General features: G+C 36.5%; 1 protein-coding gene across 1 annotated transcript in view; it reads left to right on the plus strand.

Moving 5' to 3' along the window:
- STK3 (serine/threonine kinase 3) overlaps window positions 1-23,662 on the plus strand; it is a 146,784-nt gene that overhangs the window by 94,156 nt on the left and 28,966 nt on the right. The window contains exon 12 of the mRNA XM_017730288.1: window positions 4,095-4,270. Within this exon, the coding sequence (XP_017585777.1) occupies window positions 4,095-4,270 (176 nt within the window). The remainder of the gene's footprint in view (window positions 1-4,094; window positions 4,271-23,662) is intronic.

Consider the following 23,662-nt stretch of genomic DNA (forward strand, 5'->3'; position numbering starts at 1 on the left):
ATGTAACTTATTGAATAGAGGAGTGAATTAATTGTCCTTAAGGGAATCTTTATGTATTATACATCTAATTTTCTTGGTTTTTGAAAGATGGTTGAGAAGATAATGTTACTCTGTTGTTCATGAAAGTTAGAAAAAGTACTTTCAGACCAAATAATCTCACTAAAAAAAAAAAAAAAAAAAAGGTGTAACCTATATCAGTTTGCTATGGCATAGACCCTGAGTGTTTTATAAAGTAAATACAAAAGAGATAGGAGCTTTCACATGGCCTTTAGACTGGTAGATGTCAACCCATTCCTATGAAGCACTAACTGAACCTGTTAAGTTAGCTAGAGATCTAAATTCTGTCTCTTTTAAAATTTAATTATTTATAAAAATAAAATAAAATCTTAAAAATAAATTTCTAAATAAATCCTTTGGGATTTTTTGCATTGGAGGAAGAAACCAAAAGAGAAGTTGAAATATCTCTGGTCCCATAATTTTGCAGTTGTATTTCTGATTTTGTGTGTGAGTTTTTATATTTGCAGTGAAGGTAAGCAGCTCGTGCTGTTTTAATTGGGTTAACTGACTGTATGCTAAATTGAAATCAGAAGTGAATTCTAAATTCTTATTTATCAAGACAAATAAAAGAAGTTCTCAAAGTAAAAAATAAATGTTCTTTGCTTACCTTGGCTTAATTTCAGTCCTGTTGACTCAATTTCCATAATTTGCATTTGATAGCAAGGAATTTACAGGGGTTGGTTTGTTTTATGTATGTAGGTAGTCTTCTATTACATGTATAAGGAAGATATTTATAAATAGTTTCAAAACTTACAAGAAGTGCTTGGAAAATCTTCAGTATTGCCTGATACATGAGAGGACGGAGACTGCCTTACCTGTAATGGGCCAACATTTTGGTACTTGGGGTTTTGAATAGAGACACTGGTAATCTTTTTGTTTATAGCTATGTCTCAGGGATGAAACTTAAGTACAGCCATCGCAGCAGAAGAAAAAATTGGTTGTGAAAGGCCAGCAATGTGGTGTCCTATCTTTTTGGTACAAATAGTTTGGGCAGCGATCACCAAGTAATGAAAAGTTTGTAATAAGAAAATGCATAGTGTTTTTTGGTTTTAATTCTACCTCCTTCATACTACTATCTTCTTTTGGATCTGTTTTGTAAATGTGTGCTTTTCTAAAATTTAGATTCTTCCATTTTTCTTCTGCTCTACTCAGCTCTCATGAGACCCCGTCTGTAATACTGTGTTCAGCCCTAGGACCCCCAAAACAAGGACGTGGAGCTGTTGGAGCAAATCCAGGGGAGGACCATGAAAATGGTCAGAGGGGTGGAGCACCTCTGATAGGAAAACTGGCTGAGACATTTGGGGTTGTTCAGCCTGGAGAAGAGAATGTTCCAGGGAGACCTTGTAGGACCTTGCAGTACCCAACGGGGAGCCTACAGGAGAGCTGGAGGAGGACTTTTGACAATGGCCTGTAGTGATAGGACAAAGTGTAATGGCTTTAAACTAAAAGAGGGCAGGTTTAGAGTAGATATTGGGAAGAAATTATTTACTCTGAGAGTGTTAAAATACTGGAACAAATTGCCCAGAGAACCTGTGGATGCAGCATCCCTTGAAGCGTTCAAGGACAGGTTGGATGGGACTTTGAGAAACTTGGTCTAGTGGAAGGTGTCCTTGCCCATGGACAGGGAGTTGGTGTTAGATGGTTTTTAAAGGTCCCTTCCAACTCAGCCCATTCTATGACTATGGTTTTTGCCCTTTAGTGCTCTTTTCTGCTGGTTACTTCTCATCCCTTCCTCAGTCCCAGGTTCAAGAGATCAAGAAATCTCCTTCAAGGGATCTTGAGTTCAGTGGGGGCAAACTTGGGAGATTCTGGAGAAGAGGTGTCTGCTGTCTGGTCAGTTAAATTCAACCTGGAGTTTAGTTCACGGAATTGCTAGGTCACGGTTGTTACTAATTAAAAGATGGTGAGTAGAGATAACTGATCAGGGATTAGAAAAAAATATATGAAAAAAAGTGGCAAAAACTGAGAGAAAAAACAGCTAAAAAATGTGAGGAAAAGAAGGTGTGTATGGAAATAGCAGATCGAATGAAGGAACCATTGTGGAATTGAAGGAAAGCAGCTGAAGTCAAAGTCACTAAAGCTTAGAGCATGACAATAGAAAACATGCATTAAAAAATGCCAGAAGAAATCTTACTAGAACAGAAAAATTTAAGAAAAGCAGAAAGAAAAGAAGCAATAAATCAACATACAGTCTTTGCTTCTATCAAGAATAGTGTGGCCAGCAGGTCCAGGGCAGTGAGCCCTGGGTACTGAGCCCTGGGGAGGCCACACCTTAAATCCTGTGGTCAGTTTTGTGCCCCTCACTACAAGAAAGACATTGAGGTGCTGGAGCATGTCCAGACAAGGGTAACGGAGCTGGTGAAGGGTCTGGAGCACAAATCCTGTGAGGAGCTGGGGTTGTTTAGCCTGGAGAAAAGGAGGCTCGGGGGTGACCGTAGCACTCTACAAATCCCTGAAAGGAGGTTTAGCCAGGTGGGGGTTGGTCTTTTCTGCCATGTCTCAAGTAAAAGGATGAGAGAAAATGGCCTTAAGTTTTCCAGGGAAGGTTCAAATTAGGTATTTGAATTTTTTTTTTTTCACAGAAAAAGTGAGTAAGCATTGGAATGGGCTGCCCAGGGAGGTGGTGGGGGTGACATCTTTTGAACGTCTGGAAGTGTCAAGAATTGTCTGGATGTGGCACTTGGGGTATGGTTGTGGTGATTATCATGTTTCTAGGTCAGTGGCTGGACTAGATGATCTTGAATGTCTCTTCTGGCCGTGATGATTCTGTGAAAAGATGGCAGTACAAAAATAAACATTAATGAAAAAATAGGCTGCTATTAGTCATGCAGCAAAATTAGAATGAATTAAAAAATCTTTAGACAAAGGGGATGGGAAGAGATGATGAAATAAGAGGTGAAAGAGAGGGGAAAAACCCACTTAGTGAATGAATAAAAACAAGTATAAAGCCAGATAAGGAGATCAGCAAGTCCTAGTGATCATGTTAAACACAAGCTGAAAAGATATTTTCAGTTTACCTTTTCACTTGTTGAAACAAGTATATCAAATAAAAATTCCTATTGCTTTGTTAAGTTTGCAATTTAAATGTATAGTTTTGTCTGGTTTTTAGTGTTAGGTTTTTTCCCCCCCATCTTAGTTATTTATCTCTCATCCCATTTCATATTTTATTTGTGGAAATACATTTCATATATCTTCGTGTCAAATGTGTTACACTTCCAGTAAGTACGTTTCATGTGTCAGTGCTATGCAGAATATGGTCTCTGAGGTAACAGTTATGTTTGTTTATTGTGCTATTTAGTAATGAATTTGCTTTGAAATCCCACAAATGAAAACAAATTTCAGTCATTTAGGACTGAAGATATTTTTTTTTTTAGTTTTGTGAAAAGCATAAAAGAGCAGGAGTTCATGCTGATCTCGATCTGCTTCATAAAGCTTTTGCAGCTGTTAGATGATGACAAAAATCCCCCAGGGTTTCTACACTATGGAGACAGGGTGCTTTGCAACCATCTGTAGAGGGTGATCCTGTAATTTTATGGGAATCTTCATTGGTAATGAATTGAATTAAGCAGCATCTAGACACAATTTGTGTACTTGCATTTTGCAAGTTCTTTTTCTAAATAATTATTAAATCCCACCTTTAGTGAAACTCTGTTGCTTTCCTGCAAGTGCCTGTGGACCAGGCCTTGAAGTTAGGGCCATTCAGCGCCCAAAGGGATGCTTAGCACCTCATGTTATTCAGTCTCTATAACAACAAATTGATATTGCATGAAGTAACTTCTAATATTATTTGTGTGTGCAACTCTGAAATGTCTTGAACATTTCTCCACGTTGTGTCTTGCTACAAAAATATCATCCTTTGACTATGAGCTTTTATGCCAAAGACCCTCAGGGGACAAACAGAGGCTTGCATCACATGCAGATGACTGTATTAGTTTCTGCAAACCCCAGGAAAATTAATTAGTGAAGTTTATAGTGCATTAATTCTTTAATATTTGAATAGTTTTTACCTTTTTTTTTTTTGTTTTCTTTCAACTAAGGAAATGCTACTTCACCGCAAGTTCAAAGACCTTCTTTCATGGACTACTTTGATAAACAAGATTCCAAGAATAAAAGCCCTGAAAACTGTAATCAGAACATGCATGAACCTTACCACATATCCAAAAACGTTTTCCCTGATAACTGGAAAGTCCCTCAAGATGGAGACTTCGATTTCGTAAGTACTTTTTTACTGTTTAATCTCTTGCATGCAGTTTATTTTATATATGCCAAAAATAGTTAATCCCGTTCTATAACTGTATTAATACAAGTAAAATAAGTAAACTTTCAAGAATACTGTCCAAATATCTAATCTTTGTGCCTCATCCTGGTTGCTGAAATAAGTACACCTGATAAACACAGGACTTTTTTAATGAGGAGTGGTGTATGACAGTATATACATTACTTTGTAATGACTCTTTTTAAAAAATTTTTTTGGTTCCTTAAAATTTATGTGCTATGGCAACTTTAAAATTTGACCCAATTCTGTTAAAAAAAAAAATTAAATTGCTACAGACATGGAATATTGTTGTCATGTTTGCTGTGTATCCCAGTAAAATGATAAGCATTTTAAACTGGATTGGAGCCATTTAATCAATCTCCTTGGAGATGTTTAAGACCACCTACTGTTTTGCACAAGTCACCTTCTTGGTACTATTCCAATAGCACACATCTCTTTACATAGAACTATTCCACCTAACACAAATTCAACTATTTTAGGGTGGAGTTTTTGCCCTCCAACATATGTGTAGTTTATTTCATTTTGCCTATGTTGCAAATGGTAACAGGGTCAAAAAGAAAATGTTCCTAAGTTACAGGTTGCACTTAAAATGAAATATATAATTACTGATTAGAGACTGGTAAGTAATTATACCTGGTTTTCACCTTTGCTATTTTTTAACATTTCAATGAAATTTTTGTTTATCTGTTGTGCATGAAATGTTCTTAACTACAGTGCAGTAGCTAAATATGATCACATGGTGCCTTTTTGAAGCACACTTGAGGTTTGAAGAGAATTGTTGTGTTTAATTTTAGGTGGCAGCTGTAGGTGTGGAATTTTCTTTCCAGTTTTCACTTACAGCATTTCTACTTAAAGCTGACTATTAAATTTAAGCTACTGAGGTAAAGCCAGTTAAATGGCATAGTACAAGCTGTTGCTGCTGAAGAGTTTTGATTTAGTTGGATTTTGGTTTGGGTGGAGTTTTTTTAGGCTTTTTTTTTTTTTTTTTCCTATGAAATGCAGTCATCATCATCTTGGTGATTGACTAACAAAATAGTTGCACTATTCATTGGAAAATAACTGGCCATTGTTTCAGTGGGTTTATTATAGTGGCAATAAAACTGCCTTTAGAACAATTTTAAATTCATCCTATCTTTTCCATTACTTGTGAAGAAATGCAGGCAAAAATTATTTTTTTTGTAAATGCCATGATGCTGATTGTGTGAGTACCTATTCATGAATAATTCACACATGGATAATCACGTGGAATTTGTTGACATTGCTTGTACAATGAAGTAGTCTTCTTGAAATAGGAATTTGTCCTAGAACAAAACCCAAGGAGTTCTGATCTTCAGAAACTGCTCTGTTTTGTAGGCAAACCTTCCTAGTGGTGTTAGACTGGCAAATACAGACTTCAGAATCCTAGAATGGCTTGGGTTGGAAGGGACCTTTAGAAGTCATCTAGTCCAGCTTTCCTGCTGTGGGCAGGATCATCTTTCACTAGCTGTTTAAGGCTGCAACCTTTAAAACTTCCAATTTTGGGGCATCCACAGCTTGTCTGGGCAATCTGTTCCTGAGTCTCATGGAATTTACGTGATGTGCAGTTTGTCCTTGGCCTCCTGAAAAGGCAGTGTTGTGAGGCTTGTTGCTACAAAATTATTCTGATTGAAAACCAAGTAGGATTTTTTAAAAAGTGAATAACTATTTGTATGGGCTCTGTGTGTGATGGTAGTTTGTTTTAAACATGATGAAGAGATAAGCCATCCTAAGAAAGAGTTTAGGAAGGTGCTTCAGTAGTGGATGTACTGCTTCAGAATAGTCCACTCAAAATTACATTTCAGTAAAGCGCCTGGTACCAGCCGATGTTGTACAGGATATGGGTTTTAAACTGCCAGCTGATTTGAACCACTGGCAATTATTATTTATTGATATATCCTAGAAGCACTTGTATTTATATTTTAGACAGTGAGTGGCAGTATTGGCAGGTGGCCTGCAAGAGACTTTCTCAAAGGATAAATGAGTGGGCAGCATGCATAATATATTGTCTGTTCTTTGTGAGATCAACATTAATGTTTTCAGTTGCTGACATGAAGTCTTTAAATAATTCGTAAAAGGGATAAATGATGGAAACTTTTTGTACTAAATAATTCCATGCTATTTTATTTGGAATTAGCCTCAATGGGATCTAAAAAGGTATCCAAACTGTAAATGATGACAGTCATAATTTTATTTGAAGAGGGGATTGATACGCTAGAACTAAAATATAAATGATGAAAATTGAACTTAATACTAGTATACTAATAGTACTCCAGCTTTCTGTGTAAAAGAGGAAGGATGCTCTGTAAGCCAGAAGTCACCAAACTCATTTGCTGAATGAAACCATTATTTCTTACCTTTGTAAGCCAAACACACCATGGCAGTCCTGGCAGCCAGTGAGCACTTCACTTGTGAGCCAGGGTGAATGACAGGGTCATGCTAAGAAGAAGTATTTAAGTGTATTGGATGGAAAGCCCTAGAAATATATTAGTGTATATGTCTGTTAAAGCATGAACTAGGAAGTAGCAATGTCACTGAGGTGGGAAAGAGAAGGGAAAAGAAAGTAAAAACAAACCTTACAAATCCCTGCAACTGATTAGTTTGCTTATTTCTGTATATTTTAAGGTGAAACATGCAGAACTGGGAGCTAATTCTTGTGGCCAAATAGTATATTTGCTTTAGGTCACAATGACATTTTATCCTGTTCTTAGTCTATCGTACTGCTTGATAAAACACAGTTATTTTATTTGTTGAAATGTACAAATACATGTAATGTGCATAGAGCAGTTACATACTTGCTGATGTTTTTAGATAATGTAAATAAATGATATAGGAAACTGTTCTCATAATGTGGATAAACAAACTTATAAAGTAAGGCAAATGAACTTAGCACTAGGTCTGTTTTGGAAGTTTTGGTGTGAGCATAGTTTTCTGCCCTGATATAAATGTTTTAAAAACTACTTGCCAACACAAATATAACTAGAAGACTTTCCTAAGAAAATAACATGCTTTGATCATCAATCTGAGCTTTAAAAAAAGTAATTTTAGCAGCATTATTTGCTCTGTAAGTTTGTATTTATCCTTTGGGTTTTTTCTCTGTTGAAGTACATCTGTTTTGAAATTCAAAAGCTGATCTTAATTCTTTTTCACTGATACCATATGAGAACTTAAGAGCTATCTCTGACTTTTGGTCCTGCGTGCTTTCAGTTCTGTGATCAGTCTGTGCTGGTTACTGATGTCGTGTGCCAGGAATCGATAAGAAAATATTGTCACCACAGACCTTCAAGTTTTATATTATATTGAATCACGTATACTGCAAATAACTTCAACTAGACTTGATTCTGTTACTGTATACTCACCTTGAATTATTCCATTTATTCCAAATTTACCCTGTTAAATTTGCTTCCAGACTTAAAGTGCTATTTTTCATGCAACAGAGGTGTTTGGAATTTTTAGACTACATTTCTTCTTGCTTTTTAAAAAGAAACTATGACCAAACAAAAAAAACCCCAGTCAACCTCAAACACTTTTGAATGTTTTCTGTGAGTAGGAATTTGTATAGAATTGCTGGTTGTAATCTTTGTTTTTGGTTATTCTACTGTCTGTTTTTGATGTCTCATAAAAATTCTCAAACTCAAAAGTATGGGTCTTTGATATCAGTGAATCTCAGGGAAATGTATTTCTGGGGAAGTACTTGTAATGTTTTGTTTTGCTTTTTCCACTTCAGCCTTTGAAGTGGAGCTGTTGAAGCTCTGATTTGATATATAGCTCTTTCAAAAAGCCCAAACTAATGTTTATTCAAACTTCAGCTTTTATATTAAATTGTTAATGTATATCTCACACTCAAGTATCATTGTGGATTTTTGCTTTCCATGAATTCTACCAGTCTATAGGCAATTCTCCTACACATTTTGATTCTTTTTAAGGGGCATGTGGTAGATAGCATAATTAAAGCAGTATTTTTAATCTTAATTCTGTCAGTTTTACTTGGAGTTAAGTGATGCTTTATGTGCAGAAAACCTTGATGCCAGTAAGTGTAATCAACAAGATACAACTTGTGAGGAATAGGGGCATAATGTCATTGAATAAGTAAAAATGTAGTAAAGCTCTGTAATGTATGGGTAGGAGGTTCCTAGAAGCATTAATGATGCATGGTATAAGCAGCTTTTCATAAGGAGGCTTAACTGTTTAATGGGCTGACTTTTAGTTTTAGCTCAGAAGTCAGCAGTTTGGATCAGAATGAGAGCAAATGATGTGTTTGTTTCACCCACCTGACTGGCCAGTCCTTTTAAGAACAGGGTTTTTTTGTAGATATTATGTATTCATATGACCATGTTGCTGTTATGATAGCTTTGTTCTTTTCATGGGGAATGTTTCCCATGAAATATGTACGTGCTGGACAGATCTGTGTATTAAATGAGTAATATAACTGCAGGGTGTTAAAGCAGCTTGCTTAAATTTTTTGTCTTTCACAGTTGAAGATTTTATTGTATAATTTTAATTACAGAAATTAGTTTTCACCAAGAAAAGGTGAACTTTCAATTCTGAAGAAGAAGAGTTCAACATTTTTGTTATGTGGGGATACCCAGATAAGTCTTAGCTTGCTAGATTGACATGCAGTGTGTACATGTTGTGAAATAACCTGCTGCTTACATTTTTACTGTATCATGACATTTTAGATCTCATTAAGATGTAAAATTGCCCTGTAAATCCTTCTGCCCCTTAGTAATGTGTGTTAGAGTGGGATGTGATTCTAACAAAGGATTTGCATTAACCTAATTGATGATAACCTCTGAATTAAAATTAGTCAGAGTGAGTTGCTAAAGTTCATTTGCACTAATTGAATATGTTATTTCATTTTAAATGAGTCGTTTACTTTTTGTTATGAGACAATAAAATGTGAAAAGGCAAATCTGTTTATTATAGCAATGCTAGGGTAATGATTCTGTCTCTAGTAGAATTATTTCCAAACAGGAACTGTATCCAGATTGTTAAATATTAAACAGTGAACATGTAGATCATGTTTTGCATGATAACTGCAGTATCATGTTTAAGTAGATGCATTTTGGGTGACTTAAAGATTCTGGAATAGCAACAAAAAATTGAAAAGCCATCTGTTACTGTGGGCAGAATATTTCCCTGGGTTTCAAAAGGAACAAATACATTAGAATATAATAATTTTGGAATAATAGTACTGCAGATACTGACACTTCAGTTAGCATTTATAAATGTATAAAGTAAAAATTGATTCTGTAAAAAATTAAATAGCATAAAATGACTGAAGACCATCTAGAATTTAATTAAAACTTCATTAACAAAGCTAAGCTGAGTCAACTTCATTGGAAATATATCTTTGTCCAGAATCTTGGCTGGGTTTATGCTGACTTTAAGCAGTGGATGAGTTTGTTTGAAACAGTCCTCTTTCTAATTAATGGGAGTTAACATATTTTATCTATTTTCAATCATTTCTGATTCTCTTCTAAGTGATTTGAAAATTTTAAATGAAGTATTAATATTTATTCATTTTGTTTTCTTTTTAATTAGTTGCTTGAATATCATGAAGCATTTCCAGATGCTGACAGGAAGAATGTTTTCTTAACTAAGCAAATATGAAACTTAGGTTTCTGCGTTTGCATGGGCCATATGCATATGAGATAAAGATATTATTGCTGCTTATAGTTTCCATGCAGAATTTCATTCAGTTCAGTTCAGGCATGGCAAAAAGGGGAGAGACTGTAAAATTAATATAATGAAAATGATAGGCTTTATCTAGGTCATTTTGTGAGGACAGTGTAATCCTCAGCAGTGGAGATTTTCTGTACCTTCTGAAGTAGGTGGCTGTTAGAGAAGCTTCTTGTGTCTTGGGTGATTATTTACAAAAAATGAAAGGTATGTGTGTGGGTAATTTAATGGGAGAGATGTTGGTGTTAGGGGTCCACAGTGGATGGTTTGCATGTTGTGGCCATGGTTTGTTAGGCTTATGATGCAGCTGTTCAGGAGGGGAGTTTTTGCCAGCCTGACACATAAACTAGAAGTGTAGTATTGGTTGCTGGGATTTCATAGGCAAAGATAACAGAACAACTTACTACACTTTTTTTTAAACTATGTAAGTCAAGTACTGATTGATTTAACTAAATCCTGTTTGTATATTCTGATCACAAAAGGAGAATTATTTTTCATGAAGAGAGGGGGAAGTATGGTACCTAAACAGAGTGTTCCTCCAACTGGTATTGAATATAGCATCTTTTCTCTTTGAATATGTCCCTTTATCTATTAGTATATAAGTAAATAATTGAAAATCAACCCTAGTAATTTTTTTGGCTGTAAACAGAATCAGTACTTTCTGTTAATCTTAAATTGTAGGATTATTGTAAAGCCGTTACTCTGACCACTGAGTCAAGCGTAACAAAGTGCCAGTGCTATACTTGGGCAGCTTTGGAAAGTGAATTGTGATGTCTGACAAAGATTATATAAATTTTTGTATATTAAAAGAGCACAGGAAATACCCTCTGAGAGCAAAAAGCTTTTTGCATTCTTACATGTTAAAAACAGAACATATACACTGAAGACAAGGCAAGAGGTCAGGCTTGAATTGCAGCAGTTTATTTGAAGTTAGTGAGAAGAATGGATAACTACATACAACAGCAGATTGCCTCGGAGGGTTGCCGAAGTTGCCGTTGTTGTAAGTGTTGAAGACCTGGTTAGATAAATACATCAGGAACTGTTTTGGCGGAGTTAATCCCACTTGGAGCAGGGGATTGTTATAGGTGACCTGCTCATGTAAATGTTTCCGATGGCCTTATTTTTGATGGCTTTTTAAGCTACTGCTGATACCTGATGTTTGTAATCATAAAAGATGTTGAGAACACTTAGGTTTTACAAGCTTGAACTCTCAAAAATAGTGACATACTAAATTTGTTTATTAGGAGCATTAGTGTTTTGGAGGAGCTAGACCTTGGGTAACCTTAATCTTTTTCGCAATTAGCAGTCAACTGTTACTTCCAAATATGAGTCCGCCTCTGGAAAATTTCAGCCAAGATTCAGTCAGTAAAACTTAGCCAGGTTTTCCCTCCCAAAACTTTAAAGGATCCCTGCCATCTTATTTTATCACATCAAATAGTTTCAATGTGCAGTGTGTTTTTTAATTATAAAATAGTTTCTAGTGAGAAAACATTTTAAAACTTACTTCTTAGCCAACTTTCAAATTCTTAGTATAAAGAATGAAATTACTTCACACCAAGAGTCCAAATGCTTGCGTCATCTTAATGCCTTTTTTTACCTCATTAGCTTGAATGAGGAAAATGAGAGACTGAAGTGTAGCTCTAGTATGGGTATTTGGTTATACAGCAAGTGTGTAATTTGTGCATAGTTTAAAGAGAACAAAGGAAAGAAATGAGTGAAGCTGATGAGCTGGGACAGTGCTGCTGGTTTAAAGTAACATCTTGTTACCGTAGTAACCAGTTGTCTGTACTAATATACCTCTTTAGGATCATTGTGTAATAGCTCAGTAATGTGCATAGTTGAGAAGGAGCTTTGAAAAACTTCTAAAAAAGCAGTTGTGACTGGACAAGTTTTAAATGTTCCTTTTTTGTCCATCAAATTCAGATTCAGGTCTATATTCTGTTTTCCCTTGCAATTAAAATAAAACCCAAACAAACAGAGAGGATATTTAATCCAAGGAGTTTTGGTGTTCCGTGTATCATTGTTAGTGTCAAGACAGTGTACCACACCTTTGTGCATAATGTCTGATCTCCAAACTGAGTGTTCACACCAAGGAGTGCTTGTTCCAGTTCAGAGTTTCAGCAGAATTTTTTGAAATCATCTCTATGTCAGTATCATGCAAATTTACCACTGGGAAACAAAATCTGCTCTTCTACTCTTTGCTATGGTAATTAATGCTAATGAAAAGGAGTAAAAATAAAACTTCCCTTGGGAGAGTGGGCGACTGGAATATTGCAATATTGTTTTAAGTTAATTTTTGTATCTTCTTAGTTTCAAGGAGGATTTCCGCACCATTCTTCGGTAAAGAACTTGGGATGTTTTTATCAGTTTAGGTTTTTTGCACCGGCCCTCCCTTTTTTTTTGGACTCAAATGGGATCTTGTCAGACAGGATTCTAGCAATTTAACAGAAAAAAAAAATTGGATGAGCTTAGTGACTGTGTGGCTAGCTCTGAATAATCACAATGCTTGTATTAGATTTCTGTGCCTCATGTTTTGATCGGCAGCCAATAAGTACCATGTGTAGACTATATATTAAGCATAGATGTTAACAATATTTCATAAACAAAATGCTGGAAATTAAATGGCTGACATTTAATACTCTTGAGCTTTATGAAGAATGGAAAAAAAATCTGTGTGGTTTTAGTTTGCAAATACCTTGTAGAATTTGAAGAAAGAGGCTTCTGCATTTAAGGCATTGACTTCAAGCAGTCGGCTCAAATACTTGGAGTTATTCGTTATTTTGAATTAGTATCTTCAGATATCTGATTAGATTTGACTTAGTACACATATACCAAGTCCAGGGATTGTCCAAAATATTCTGCCTTACATGTAAATTTTATTTCTTTTCTTAAAACTTGCATAACTCAGATATAAAAGGGGACTGCTGTGAAACTTGAGAGCAAAATCTGTATTTCTGTAGTTTCTGAATAACTTGCTATTCTCATTTACTTGTATTTTAGTAATGTATGAAAAGTGTATGTTAAAATTACCCAAATGTCATTCTTTTATGTTAGATCTGTGACTAAACATGCATTATAATTCACATTTATTTTCATTGGGAGTTGTAGCATTGCTATGAACTAGTCATTTTATTTTTGGTGAAAAAGATGAGATGTTTGCAGTGGAAATTTGTAATCTAACTCTTTGGAGACTTGACTTTTTTTTTATTCATTGATGATGTTATTTGTGGCTGGACAGAAATGTACCTCATGGACAGCACCAGTACTTAAAAAGATAAAACCTCATGTGAAATCCCCTGGTGTGTGGAGAGTACACACACATGACAAATCCAACAAAGCAAAAAAATTAATTAGACAAGTTTTTATAGCTACTTTATATTTTTATATGAGTGAAAATTTAAAAATAAAGCTATGCAAGCCCAGTATACAAAGCTGCAGTTATTGGCGAACTCTCCATAAAGACTTGCTAAAGTCAGTGGCAAAACTCCTACCGATGTCAATGTTAAGTTTCACTGCTGAGACTGTTGAAGAAGCTACTTTCGTTTATGTACCTAAATGGGAAACTGCATTTAGATTTTGGGTTAGAAATTTCACAGCTTAGACTGTTTTTCTCAGCATTCCTTAGTTTAGGGCAAGTTCACCCAGTTCATAAGAAAGAAACACTTGAAGAATTAACACTTCTCTGGCATCTATTTAATGATCGTGGTATTACTTACATTTGCATTTGACATTATGAGTTGCACAGATATAAGAATAGTAATCAGATAATCTAGTTCCTTGACATAAATGTTCCAGGACAAAATTGCTCAAATAGGATGGCTCTAAAGGTACAGTAACATGGTTATAGCTATTTCAAGAAGCTGTTTGATGCTCAGCTGAGAACCCTGACTTCATTTCCATGACAATTTTTAGTGTGCCATAGTGAGAACTAAAACAAGTTACCTTAAACCATTTTGAAAAATTTAACTTACTTTGCATTGCAGCAGACGAGGGTAATGGGCAAGGTTAGGTCTGTAGCTGAAAAGCAGGAACTTTGCAACCTGTGGAACCTTGACTACATTATGTTGTATGACCGTGTTGTAGGGCTTGTGGATGTGAATTAGGTGGAACCTTCTAAAAACATGTTTGAATTTTTTTTCCCTCATGGTGTCACTACAGTCCAGTATATGTAGTTGGTTTTTATATTTGAATATTATTCTTTCAAGTAAGAATGGAGGAAAAAGTGTTCTTCAAAGACACAGACCAAACTTTCACATTACCCTAAAAAGTTATCTAAATGCAAAATGTTCTGTTAGTACAAATGACCCATCGTGAAATGACTACCTCTTTTATTTTGTTGTGTCCTCTTTGAAGATTGTGCTTTTTGGCATAGGGAATACTTGAAGAAGTGTGTGAATGGAAGAGGCAGCTTTCTTTTGAAAGTGCAAACATTTGGGTTACTTTGAGATTGCCATTGATTATAGTCACATGTTCTAAATGCCATCCACACACAAGAAGAAGATGTATTCTACAGAGATGGCTAACCACTTCAAGATGAGAACTATTGTACTGATAATGTTCACAGAAGTAGAAATACAGTATTTCCATGGTGCTTGTGATGTGTGTGGTATAGGATGAAATGGGCTTTTTGTTTTGCTTTTTTGCAAAGTTGTAAATTTTATCGTGATTTCTGTCTAAAGAGTTTCCATTAACTAGTAGAATACAACTGTGAGGCAAGATGAAGAGACCTGCGTAAGTACGCCTACTTTCAGGCAGGTTCATGTAACAAAGGCATTAAATTAAAAAATGAAACGAAGGCTTGTCCTTTTGTATTTTTTCTGTGACTTAAAATTTGGCAAGATGTGAGCAACTGTGTGCAGTCCACCTTCAGTGCTACTTTAGAGAAACAGAAGGAATTGGCAGGAGTGCGTTGGTTGTAGTGCAGCTTGGTGTGTATATGCTCAGCTGTTTCATTTGTTGTCTCTTGAGCTGGCTGACTTCCTTTTCATGGTGTTTAAAGACCTAATTTCCAATGGTTATTCTTCCTTACATAAAGTTTTGAATGGTACTATTACAGCCTTTTGACGGAATGATGTTATGGCCAAATAATGCACCTTTTGCTTACACTGTGCAGTTAACAGGATTTAAATCTAAAATTTTGCAGTTGCTTTTTTATTTAAAAAAGAAAACTGAAAATCTCAAGTCCCAAATGGTTTTCAGAGTAAAGAATATATGCAAAGAAAAAGAGATGGAAAAGAGTTGATACCTCTGAAAGAGATTTCTAAAGGATTTAGGGGAAAGAAAAAAAATGGTAGGTGGAGGAAGGCCAAACTCCATGTTAATTACGCATCCCTGTGAAACTCAAGAGCCTTGTTTTCTTCTCTCTGCTGGCTGCTGACTTAATAGCAACAGCCCAGTGATCATCTCAGAGATGAGCTAGTTCAAAACTACAGGGGAAGATAGTGACGGTGGAAACAGTGGTTAGTTTGAAACTACCTGACCTGTTTTCCATGTTTTAAAGAGCTGTTGCTATGGCAACAGCAGCTCACCGAGGACGAGCGCTGTGAAGGGTCAGCAGTCATGTGTGCGTGGAGTGGCTGGATTGCTTCCAACATCAAACTGTGCTCCCTGCACCCACCTTTTTTACAGATTCCTATGCTACCCTAGAATTAACACAGGTTCATTAGAAAACACATTTTCCAAACCCTACTGAGCAGTTTATTAATTTAACTTGGTTTCAATTAATTTCTTCCTTTGTACATCTCATCTCATTGCAGCTTCCCAGAATAGAACACCTCCAAAGAATGATAGTACCCTGTGGTCCTCATACTGTCCTGTCACCAAATACAATGGTAATTTTCTTCTGCAGTTCCATATCCCATGCTGTGGAAGTCAGCAAACACAAGCTGTTAGACCATAGGTTAAGGAGAAATTAATTTCAGAACTGAGATACATTCATTGAAAAATAACCTGACAGTTTTAATCAGTGAATTGCTGTCTAAAATGCCTCTACTGCTGGCAGTTGCCGTTCTAACATGTGGAGGTGAGAGGATTTTGCAGATGGCCAATTCAAGACACTATTTTACAGCTTACATTGAAAATCGGTGCAGTGAACTTCACCTGGCATCTGGAGTGTACTGTGCTTCTTGTGAGAACTGTCACTTAGCAGGTGGACAGCAGTATAGTATGACAACGGAAGGTTTGGTTAGTAGAGGTGTAATAGAATTTTCAATTTAGGGCATTTTTCATGTTATGAAATTAGAAGAGTGGTTGTAACGTGACCTGTGTCTAAAAGGAAAGTACATTTTTGCCAAGAACAAATTCCAGGAGGTAGACCTTGTTTTTACTGCTTCTCGAATTCACAGGAGTAGTTGGGACCCCAGTGAAGCATCTTAGGTAATACTGGAGCCTCTGCCTACTGAGTGGGAGATATGACAGAAAGAATACTCTAGCTAGCTGCTTTTTTTTATTCACCAAATCTATTGGCATTATTTTGGACTTTTTCTTGTTGAGCCATGGATTGACAGTCTTCCTTCATCTCTAACAAGCAGATTATAAGACCAAATATGAAGGAGAATGTTCATCTGTGATCTTTAGTTTGTTGGTTATGTCAGAAAAAGTAGTATTTGTGAAGGGTTCTCAATGCAAAAAAGAGTTAAAAATCTGTGTTCAGATGCTGAAATCAAATGGTCAAAAGTTAAGGAATTGTTCATTTATGATCTCTTGACCACTTATGGGCCCATTATTTAACTGAGTTTTAACCCATAGTCATGTAATTAAAAAATGTGTTACAGTGCTATAATTAGGAAAAAAAGCAAAATTAAGGTTGCCTAAAGAATTGTAAGATGTTCTTCCTTAGTGTCTTTCAAGTATTCTACTTAACATTCTTTCATGGTTTTATATATGGAATCACAGAATGTAATTTCATATCAATTTGAAAAAGAAAAGGAGGGAGAAGAGCAACACTTTTTCCATGCACACACAAAAGCCTTTCATTACGCAACATCAGTGAGGTCTAAGCACTGTATTGTTAACTACTGGTACCCAGATCATATATGCTGACTGGCAGAGAGAGGAAATCAAAAGGAGGAATAGACTACTGGGAGTCTGGATGGAGGCAACAGAGAATACAACAAAACAAGGAAGATCACCTGTCTTTCTGCTGGTCATAAGATAGGAGTAATATGAGCAGATGCATTACTCTGAACAAGACACAGATGGCTTTGACCACCAGTCGTTGTGGCAGAGAACCAGTCCAGCCTGGCCTTCATGTAATAGTGCACATGCGACAGAGTTGCCCAGTAGATGTGTTATAATGTGTACTGAGATGAGAATAGGGACTGATAAGGTAAGATGTGAGAGGTCATGTATCAATTATTTCTGCTTCCATGAAAAGTGGCAGTATCCTTAAAATGCTTCTAAAAAAGGGAGTTGGACTGTATGGTCTTTAAAGGTCCCTTCAAACCCAAACCGTTGAATGATTCTATGCATATGCATTTGTGGCTCAGAAGGCCACTGGCAGCTGCATAAAAAAGCACAGGCAGCAGGTCCAGGGAGGTGATTCTTCCCCTGTGCTCAGCTCTCATGCATGAGTCTTCACCTGAAGTACTGCATCCAGCTTTGGAATCCTCAATGCAAGAAAGATGTAGATTTGTTGGACTGGGTCCAGAGGAAGGATGCAAAAATGATCAGAGGGGAAGAAAGGCTGAAGCAGTTGGGGTTGTTCAATATGGAGAAGAGAAGGCTCTGGGGAGGCCATACTGTGGCCTTCCAATATCTACGATGGAGTTTTAAAAAAAGATGGAGAGAGACTTTTTACCAGGGCCTGTAGCGGAAGACAAGGTGCAATGACTTTAAACTGATTCAGTGAGCTGCAAGTGCATATTTGAACTGAAAGATTTTTTTTTTATAAGGTTGCTGAGACACTGGAGCAGATTGCATAGAGAACTTGTGGATGCTCCATGCATGGAAGCGTTCAAATATTGGATGGGGCTTTGAGCAGCCTGATCAAGCAAAAGATGCCCTTTCCTATGGCAAGGGGGTTGGATTATAGATGGTCTTTAAAGGTCCCTTCTAACACAAACCATTTAATGATTCTATGAAAACTGTGAGGAGAAAGGAGTGGCAACAAGGAACTTTTATTGACTGACCATAATTGCTCACCATCCGTCCCTCTGTGTTGTTGGGGGAGTAGTGGCTATGAGTAGAAGAGTCTGTAATGAACAAGTATTGCTTCAGTGGTATTCTGTTGTTGGTTGGTTGGTTGGTTCTCACTACATGAATCTATTTATATTGGCAATAAATTAAATTTGCCCCATGTCAAGCATGTTATGCCTGTGATGGTAAATGGTAAGCAATCTCCCTGTCTTTATCTTGAGACACGAGCTTTCTCATCCTATTTTCTCCCCCTATCCTGATAAGAAAGGGGGCAGAGTGAGCAGCTGGGTGGGCATTTGGCTGTTAGCAAGACTTAACCCACCTCACCTGCTAAAACTCATTTCAGCAATCTTCTATAGCTAGAAGCTCATCTCCGTCTCTGACATATGAATAAGTTTTCATGATCTGTATCAGCTCTTCTCTGTCTTTTCCTGATACAGCACTTCTGTCGTGCAGTCACAGCTCAATAACTAAGAAGCGCCATTGCAGATGCTCGCTTTATTGCAAAGAGTGCCAGGTCTGGTTCCCCCTCAGTGATCCAAAGCACAAATACCATCTGTCCTACAGTTAAGATCACTTCAGTGAGTTTCTACATAAGTGCTCACACATGCCAGATACAGAGAATCAGTCTAGCTGCTTTTTCATTTCTTTTTTCGGAGCTGTCCTCAAATTGCCCCATGACACATGTACAGAAGTACTGCTTCCAAATTCCTACTCATTAAAGTCGTCAGCTTTCTCTGGAACTTCTTAGAAGAAGGCCTTATCTGCAGTAGAAGGGCTACAGGGTGGCCTGAATGCATTTCTTGGCTGTTCACTGGAGTGAACTTTTGTCCTCAGAATTGTGATCATCAGAGCTGCCTTGGAGTATTCTTGGTATTTTGCAACAGCTAGGTGATTGGCAAGTAGGTACACTCATGACTGTCTCAGTCTTACAGCTGGTGATGTTCATGAGGCAGGCACATGCTTTGTTCAGATACACCCAAAGGGTGATTGTGGTTGAAGCAATTGATCCCACCTGGCCCATCTCACCATGTTCTCCAGTGTGGTAATTAAGAAGAGTCTAACCCTCTGTATGTCAAGAATGCCAAGAACATACTAGGACAATAATTTCTGTGAACAAAAAAGGAGGCATGAGATCTTTATGCTCTGTAGAAAAGGTGATTATATGTGGAATTGATATATGTAGTATAAGACTCATTGACTAACCCTCATAATATTGGGTAGTGTGGACTGGAGAATTTTGAGTGAATAGACTTCAAAAAGGTACTCAAGCCAGTTTTGTGGTACATGAGATGCTTAAATGGGCCTATTTTTTCCCTGATAATGAAGAAGAAATATTTTTTATTAGGTGAATAAATATTTTTGGTCTTGGCCTGGTTTATCCACAGGGTCCCATTTGGATACCTCTTTAATCCAACAGTCACAGTCATTTTACTCGTCTTTTTCTATAACTTGATTTACAGATTTACAACATATTCCAAGTTGGAAGGAACCCACAAGGATCATGGAGTCCAACTCTTTTAAGTGAATGGCCATATGGGGGTCAAACTTGCAACCTTGGCATTATTAGCCCCATGCTCTAACCAGCTGAGCTAATTTTGGGGTTGATTATTACTGATCCTTAGAAAGTTACAATATTCTAAGACCTAAGTTGACCCTAGCTTCATGAAGGCAGGTTTTATTCCATAATCTCTTCTCCATGGTAACAGTTAATTTTGGGTTTTCAGGCTTACTGTCGTGGGACTTTCATTGCCTGATGCCTTAAGTGTTACTCCAGATTGTGGAAAGTATCCTGATCATACACTGGTCCTCTGAGAACACCCGTGTGAAAAAGTGTTCGGAAGTTCACTCTGTGTACACACAAGTGAACCAGTTTCTGTGGGTGATGGTAAGCTTTGTACTCATCCTATATGTCTTGAGGGGGAGGACTCCTTCCCCTTGGTCAGAATAATTTTTTGAAAACAAAAATAGCAGTTATTCTTTAGGCAATCTTTAGGAGTACACCTTGTTCCTGGAACGAGTTTGCTGTATTCTTCAGCAAAATTTCCCAATATGAAGATTTATAATAAGAGTTTTCTGGCTGATCTAATGAACCAGTGTTTTATTGAGACTTTAATGTTACCTTTACATCCCCTTATGGATCATCTCTGTAAGTTCATGGCTGCATGATTGCTTCTTCAATTTTTTAATTCTTTGAGTGAAAATAATATTTTCTAGTGATTGCTACATACTTAGGAAAATATATCTTGAGTCATATGGGCTTTCTCTATGTTGAAAAAAACTCTGTAAGTTTGCATTTGATGTGGTTCCTGCAGCGTGTGAATCAAGCCAGGAAATCACCCTGCCTGTGTTCTTACCAAAGTCACACACATCTGAGATGTCAGATTTTTTTTTTTTCTTTCAATTTTTATTTTTTTATGTGGACAAGAAGGTATAGGAAGATTGTTCAGCTTTTCAAACAGATGGCAAAAATGCCTGTGTGCATGATGATTTCCTCACAAGGAGATAGTGTGGTAGTATGCTGGGTGAGGATCTCCTGCAAGAGGGCTAGAGGTGTGACTCGTGTATCCACATGAGCACAAGTGTGCTTTGAGATGTGAGAAATGTGTCTATCCCAAAGACTTGCAGATTTGTTCCTGTAAATTCCATATGTGCTTTTCTGTAAGCATGGTACCATCACTGGGGGCTTCTGTGCATGATGCAGCTCAAGTGGTTCTTAAGTTGCTGCTTTCCTTAAGGTTTTACATATCCTCTTCAGTAAAGACCAGTGGGTTCAGCTTGTAATGGAACTTCAAGAAATTGCATTCATGTGTATATACCTAACTCCGTATGCGGTCCCATTAAAAGTCACTGGGGATTCTGGATATGAGGAACCAAGGGATGCGCATTTACCAGTTGGTACCTCACATATGCAACCTCCACAGCATGAACTAGAGTGCATATGCCTGTGAGTATTTCAGAGACCAAAAAACCCCAATCTTTCTACAGTTGTGCATAGAGCATCGCATTTCAAGGATGTTCTGGTTACTGCTCAGTAGCTTATTTTTGGATGTTGCTGTATATTACTATCTATAAAAAAGAAAAAAGCCCTGTGGGAATCAAACAGCAAATTTCAGGAAGGATACTTCTGCATTCATCCACTAGTTTAATGACATAAGAGGAATTATGAGAGAAGAAAATGTGAATTCAGAAGAAACTTTTGCTTGAAGAATCCTACATGTAAATGTGTGGTTTGTTGCATAACAACCACTCAGTTAAGTTTTGGGGTTGTTAATTTCACACACTATTGGAAGAAAATGAAAATAGTAAAACCACCATGAGGCTGCAAGTCTTCTGGTAACATTGGAAACTGTAATGCTTGTTCTCTTTTACTGCCAGGTTTATGGTTTTGATTTTCTATCTGGGCATTTAGAAGAACTAGGATTTCTGTTCAGTAGTAAGGCATTCTGGGACAAACATGAGGGGAGAAACTTCAGCAGCAATCAAAATTAGAGGAAAGCTTGGACTGCAGTTATTCTCCATGGCAATACAATGTAATTGTAATCATATTAGAGAAAGCAGAGTTGTGGAGGTAAATAGTTGGTGTAATATATTGAGTTATACTTTTACATGTCAATATGACTATAGAAGACATTCACATTCTCTTATTTCAGCAGCTGTTAGTATTTTGGTTAAAACTAAAATTCTTTTGATAGCCATACAGTATGAAAAAAGAAAGAATAGAAAGAAGATGGCTCTTGAAATTGGGTAGAAGGTGGTTGGAGTTTTTTTTGAGAGGCTGCTTTATTTCTTTAGGAATTGATGTTAAATCCCAGTCACCTGATAACTCCATAAGTAAAATATGGAGTCAAAACTTGTTTTACACTTTCCTGTGTAAGACTGATGAGAGCATTTGCAACCCTTGTTTTAAGTGTTTTTTCTTGCCTTTTAATTGTTTCCTCTTGCTGGTACACAAACAGATTCACTTTATTTCATTCTTTATTCCACCTTTTCACTCACTAGAAATGGTAAACACAACACTGTGTGGAGGCAGTTAATGAATGAATGGTTAGATCAAATAATTTGTATTAAATAAACCGATGTCAACTGTGATTTTTCATGTTTTTTGGTATGGACTCTGAAGATTTTCTAGCCACTAATTTGTACCTATCAACTACTTAAGCTTTCTTATGTCTGTAAGGTTTATCTCTGGCTTTGCCTCTCTGAGAATACCTAATGACACTCCTTGACTCTCTCATCCCTCTTCTTTCCAAGTACCAGGTTTCTACCTCTAATTCAGCAAAGCATAAAGTTTGCTTGCCTGTGTTATTTAGGTTGTAATTTACAAATTGTGTCTATAATAACGCTTCTTTAGTCAAGAGTCTATCTTCAGTTATGTGGAAAAATCTGCAGAGTCTCAATAGTAGTTTGCATCTGCCACTAAATTGCGAGTAGAAAGGGTTACCTGGAAAACACCTTGCATTTGAGGAAAACTTGCTTCTGCTGCTAATTTGTGGGCAGGCAAAATTTTTCCAAAGACATGTACTTGAATACACTACTACTTGAGGATCATTGATGTCTGACCTTATCTCTCTGGAGTTTTCCGAAACAATCTAGAAATACTGACTCTTTTAAGTTGTGGGGGAAAAATAAAGGAAGTTATTTTCCTCCTTCAAATTAAAAGCAGAAAGGTCCGAAAATATTGTAAGTAGATGGTTTTCTTGTGAAGGATATAAAAGGTGACCTATGTAGACTATCATGATTTTTTGGGGTCTTTCAAAATTTTTATTTCAGATAAACTTGAGTTTCATTTTCCCTTTATGTTTTAAAGGAGACATAACATAAAGAAAATATTAGGCACAAAACCACACAAGTCTACTGGTAGTATCCAATACAATATCCAAAATGAGAAAAATGCTTTATTCTTTCAGTGGTTTTTGAGCTACTTATACTACGGATGTGTTCATATGGTAATTCAAATTTGAATACATGTGGAGGTTGTCCTAAAGTAAATTAGCAACTGAATATTGATTCCAGTAGTTTCTTTCCTTATGTTTTACTCTATTTTTTTTTTTTTAGTAGGGTAGTTCTTGTCTAAACTATTATTAATCAGAAGAATGAGAGATTAAAATTACTTACTAAATGATCTTTTCTGTATCCCTAAAGTAGATGTGCTACCAAATACTTTTTCTAGATTAGCTTGACATGTCTGAATTTAAGGTACTTCCATTACTTTCCTTGGGGAGGGCTGTGTCACAGTTTTATAGATCTGACAGCTAAACAATATTGTTAATCTTCAGTTTAAAATTTTATGATGTTATGTGTAATTAAAGCTTTTTGAACAATCTTCAACAGTTCTTACTCCTCCAAGGAGGAATAACTTACTCAAGTCATATAGGTTATTAAATCTTCCCTTGCATGTCTGCCTTAGGGAGAATATTGCACAACTAAAACAATGTATATATGAGTGTTTAAATACCCACCCTAGAAGTTATGATAAAGATTTGGCATTCATGT

This window comes from Corvus brachyrhynchos, unplaced genomic scaffold, assembly GCF_000691975.1.
Source record: "Corvus brachyrhynchos isolate BGI_N302 unplaced genomic scaffold, ASM69197v1 scaffold302, whole genome shotgun sequence".
In the NCBI taxonomy this organism is placed as follows: Eukaryota; Metazoa; Chordata; class Aves; order Passeriformes; family Corvidae; genus Corvus; species Corvus brachyrhynchos.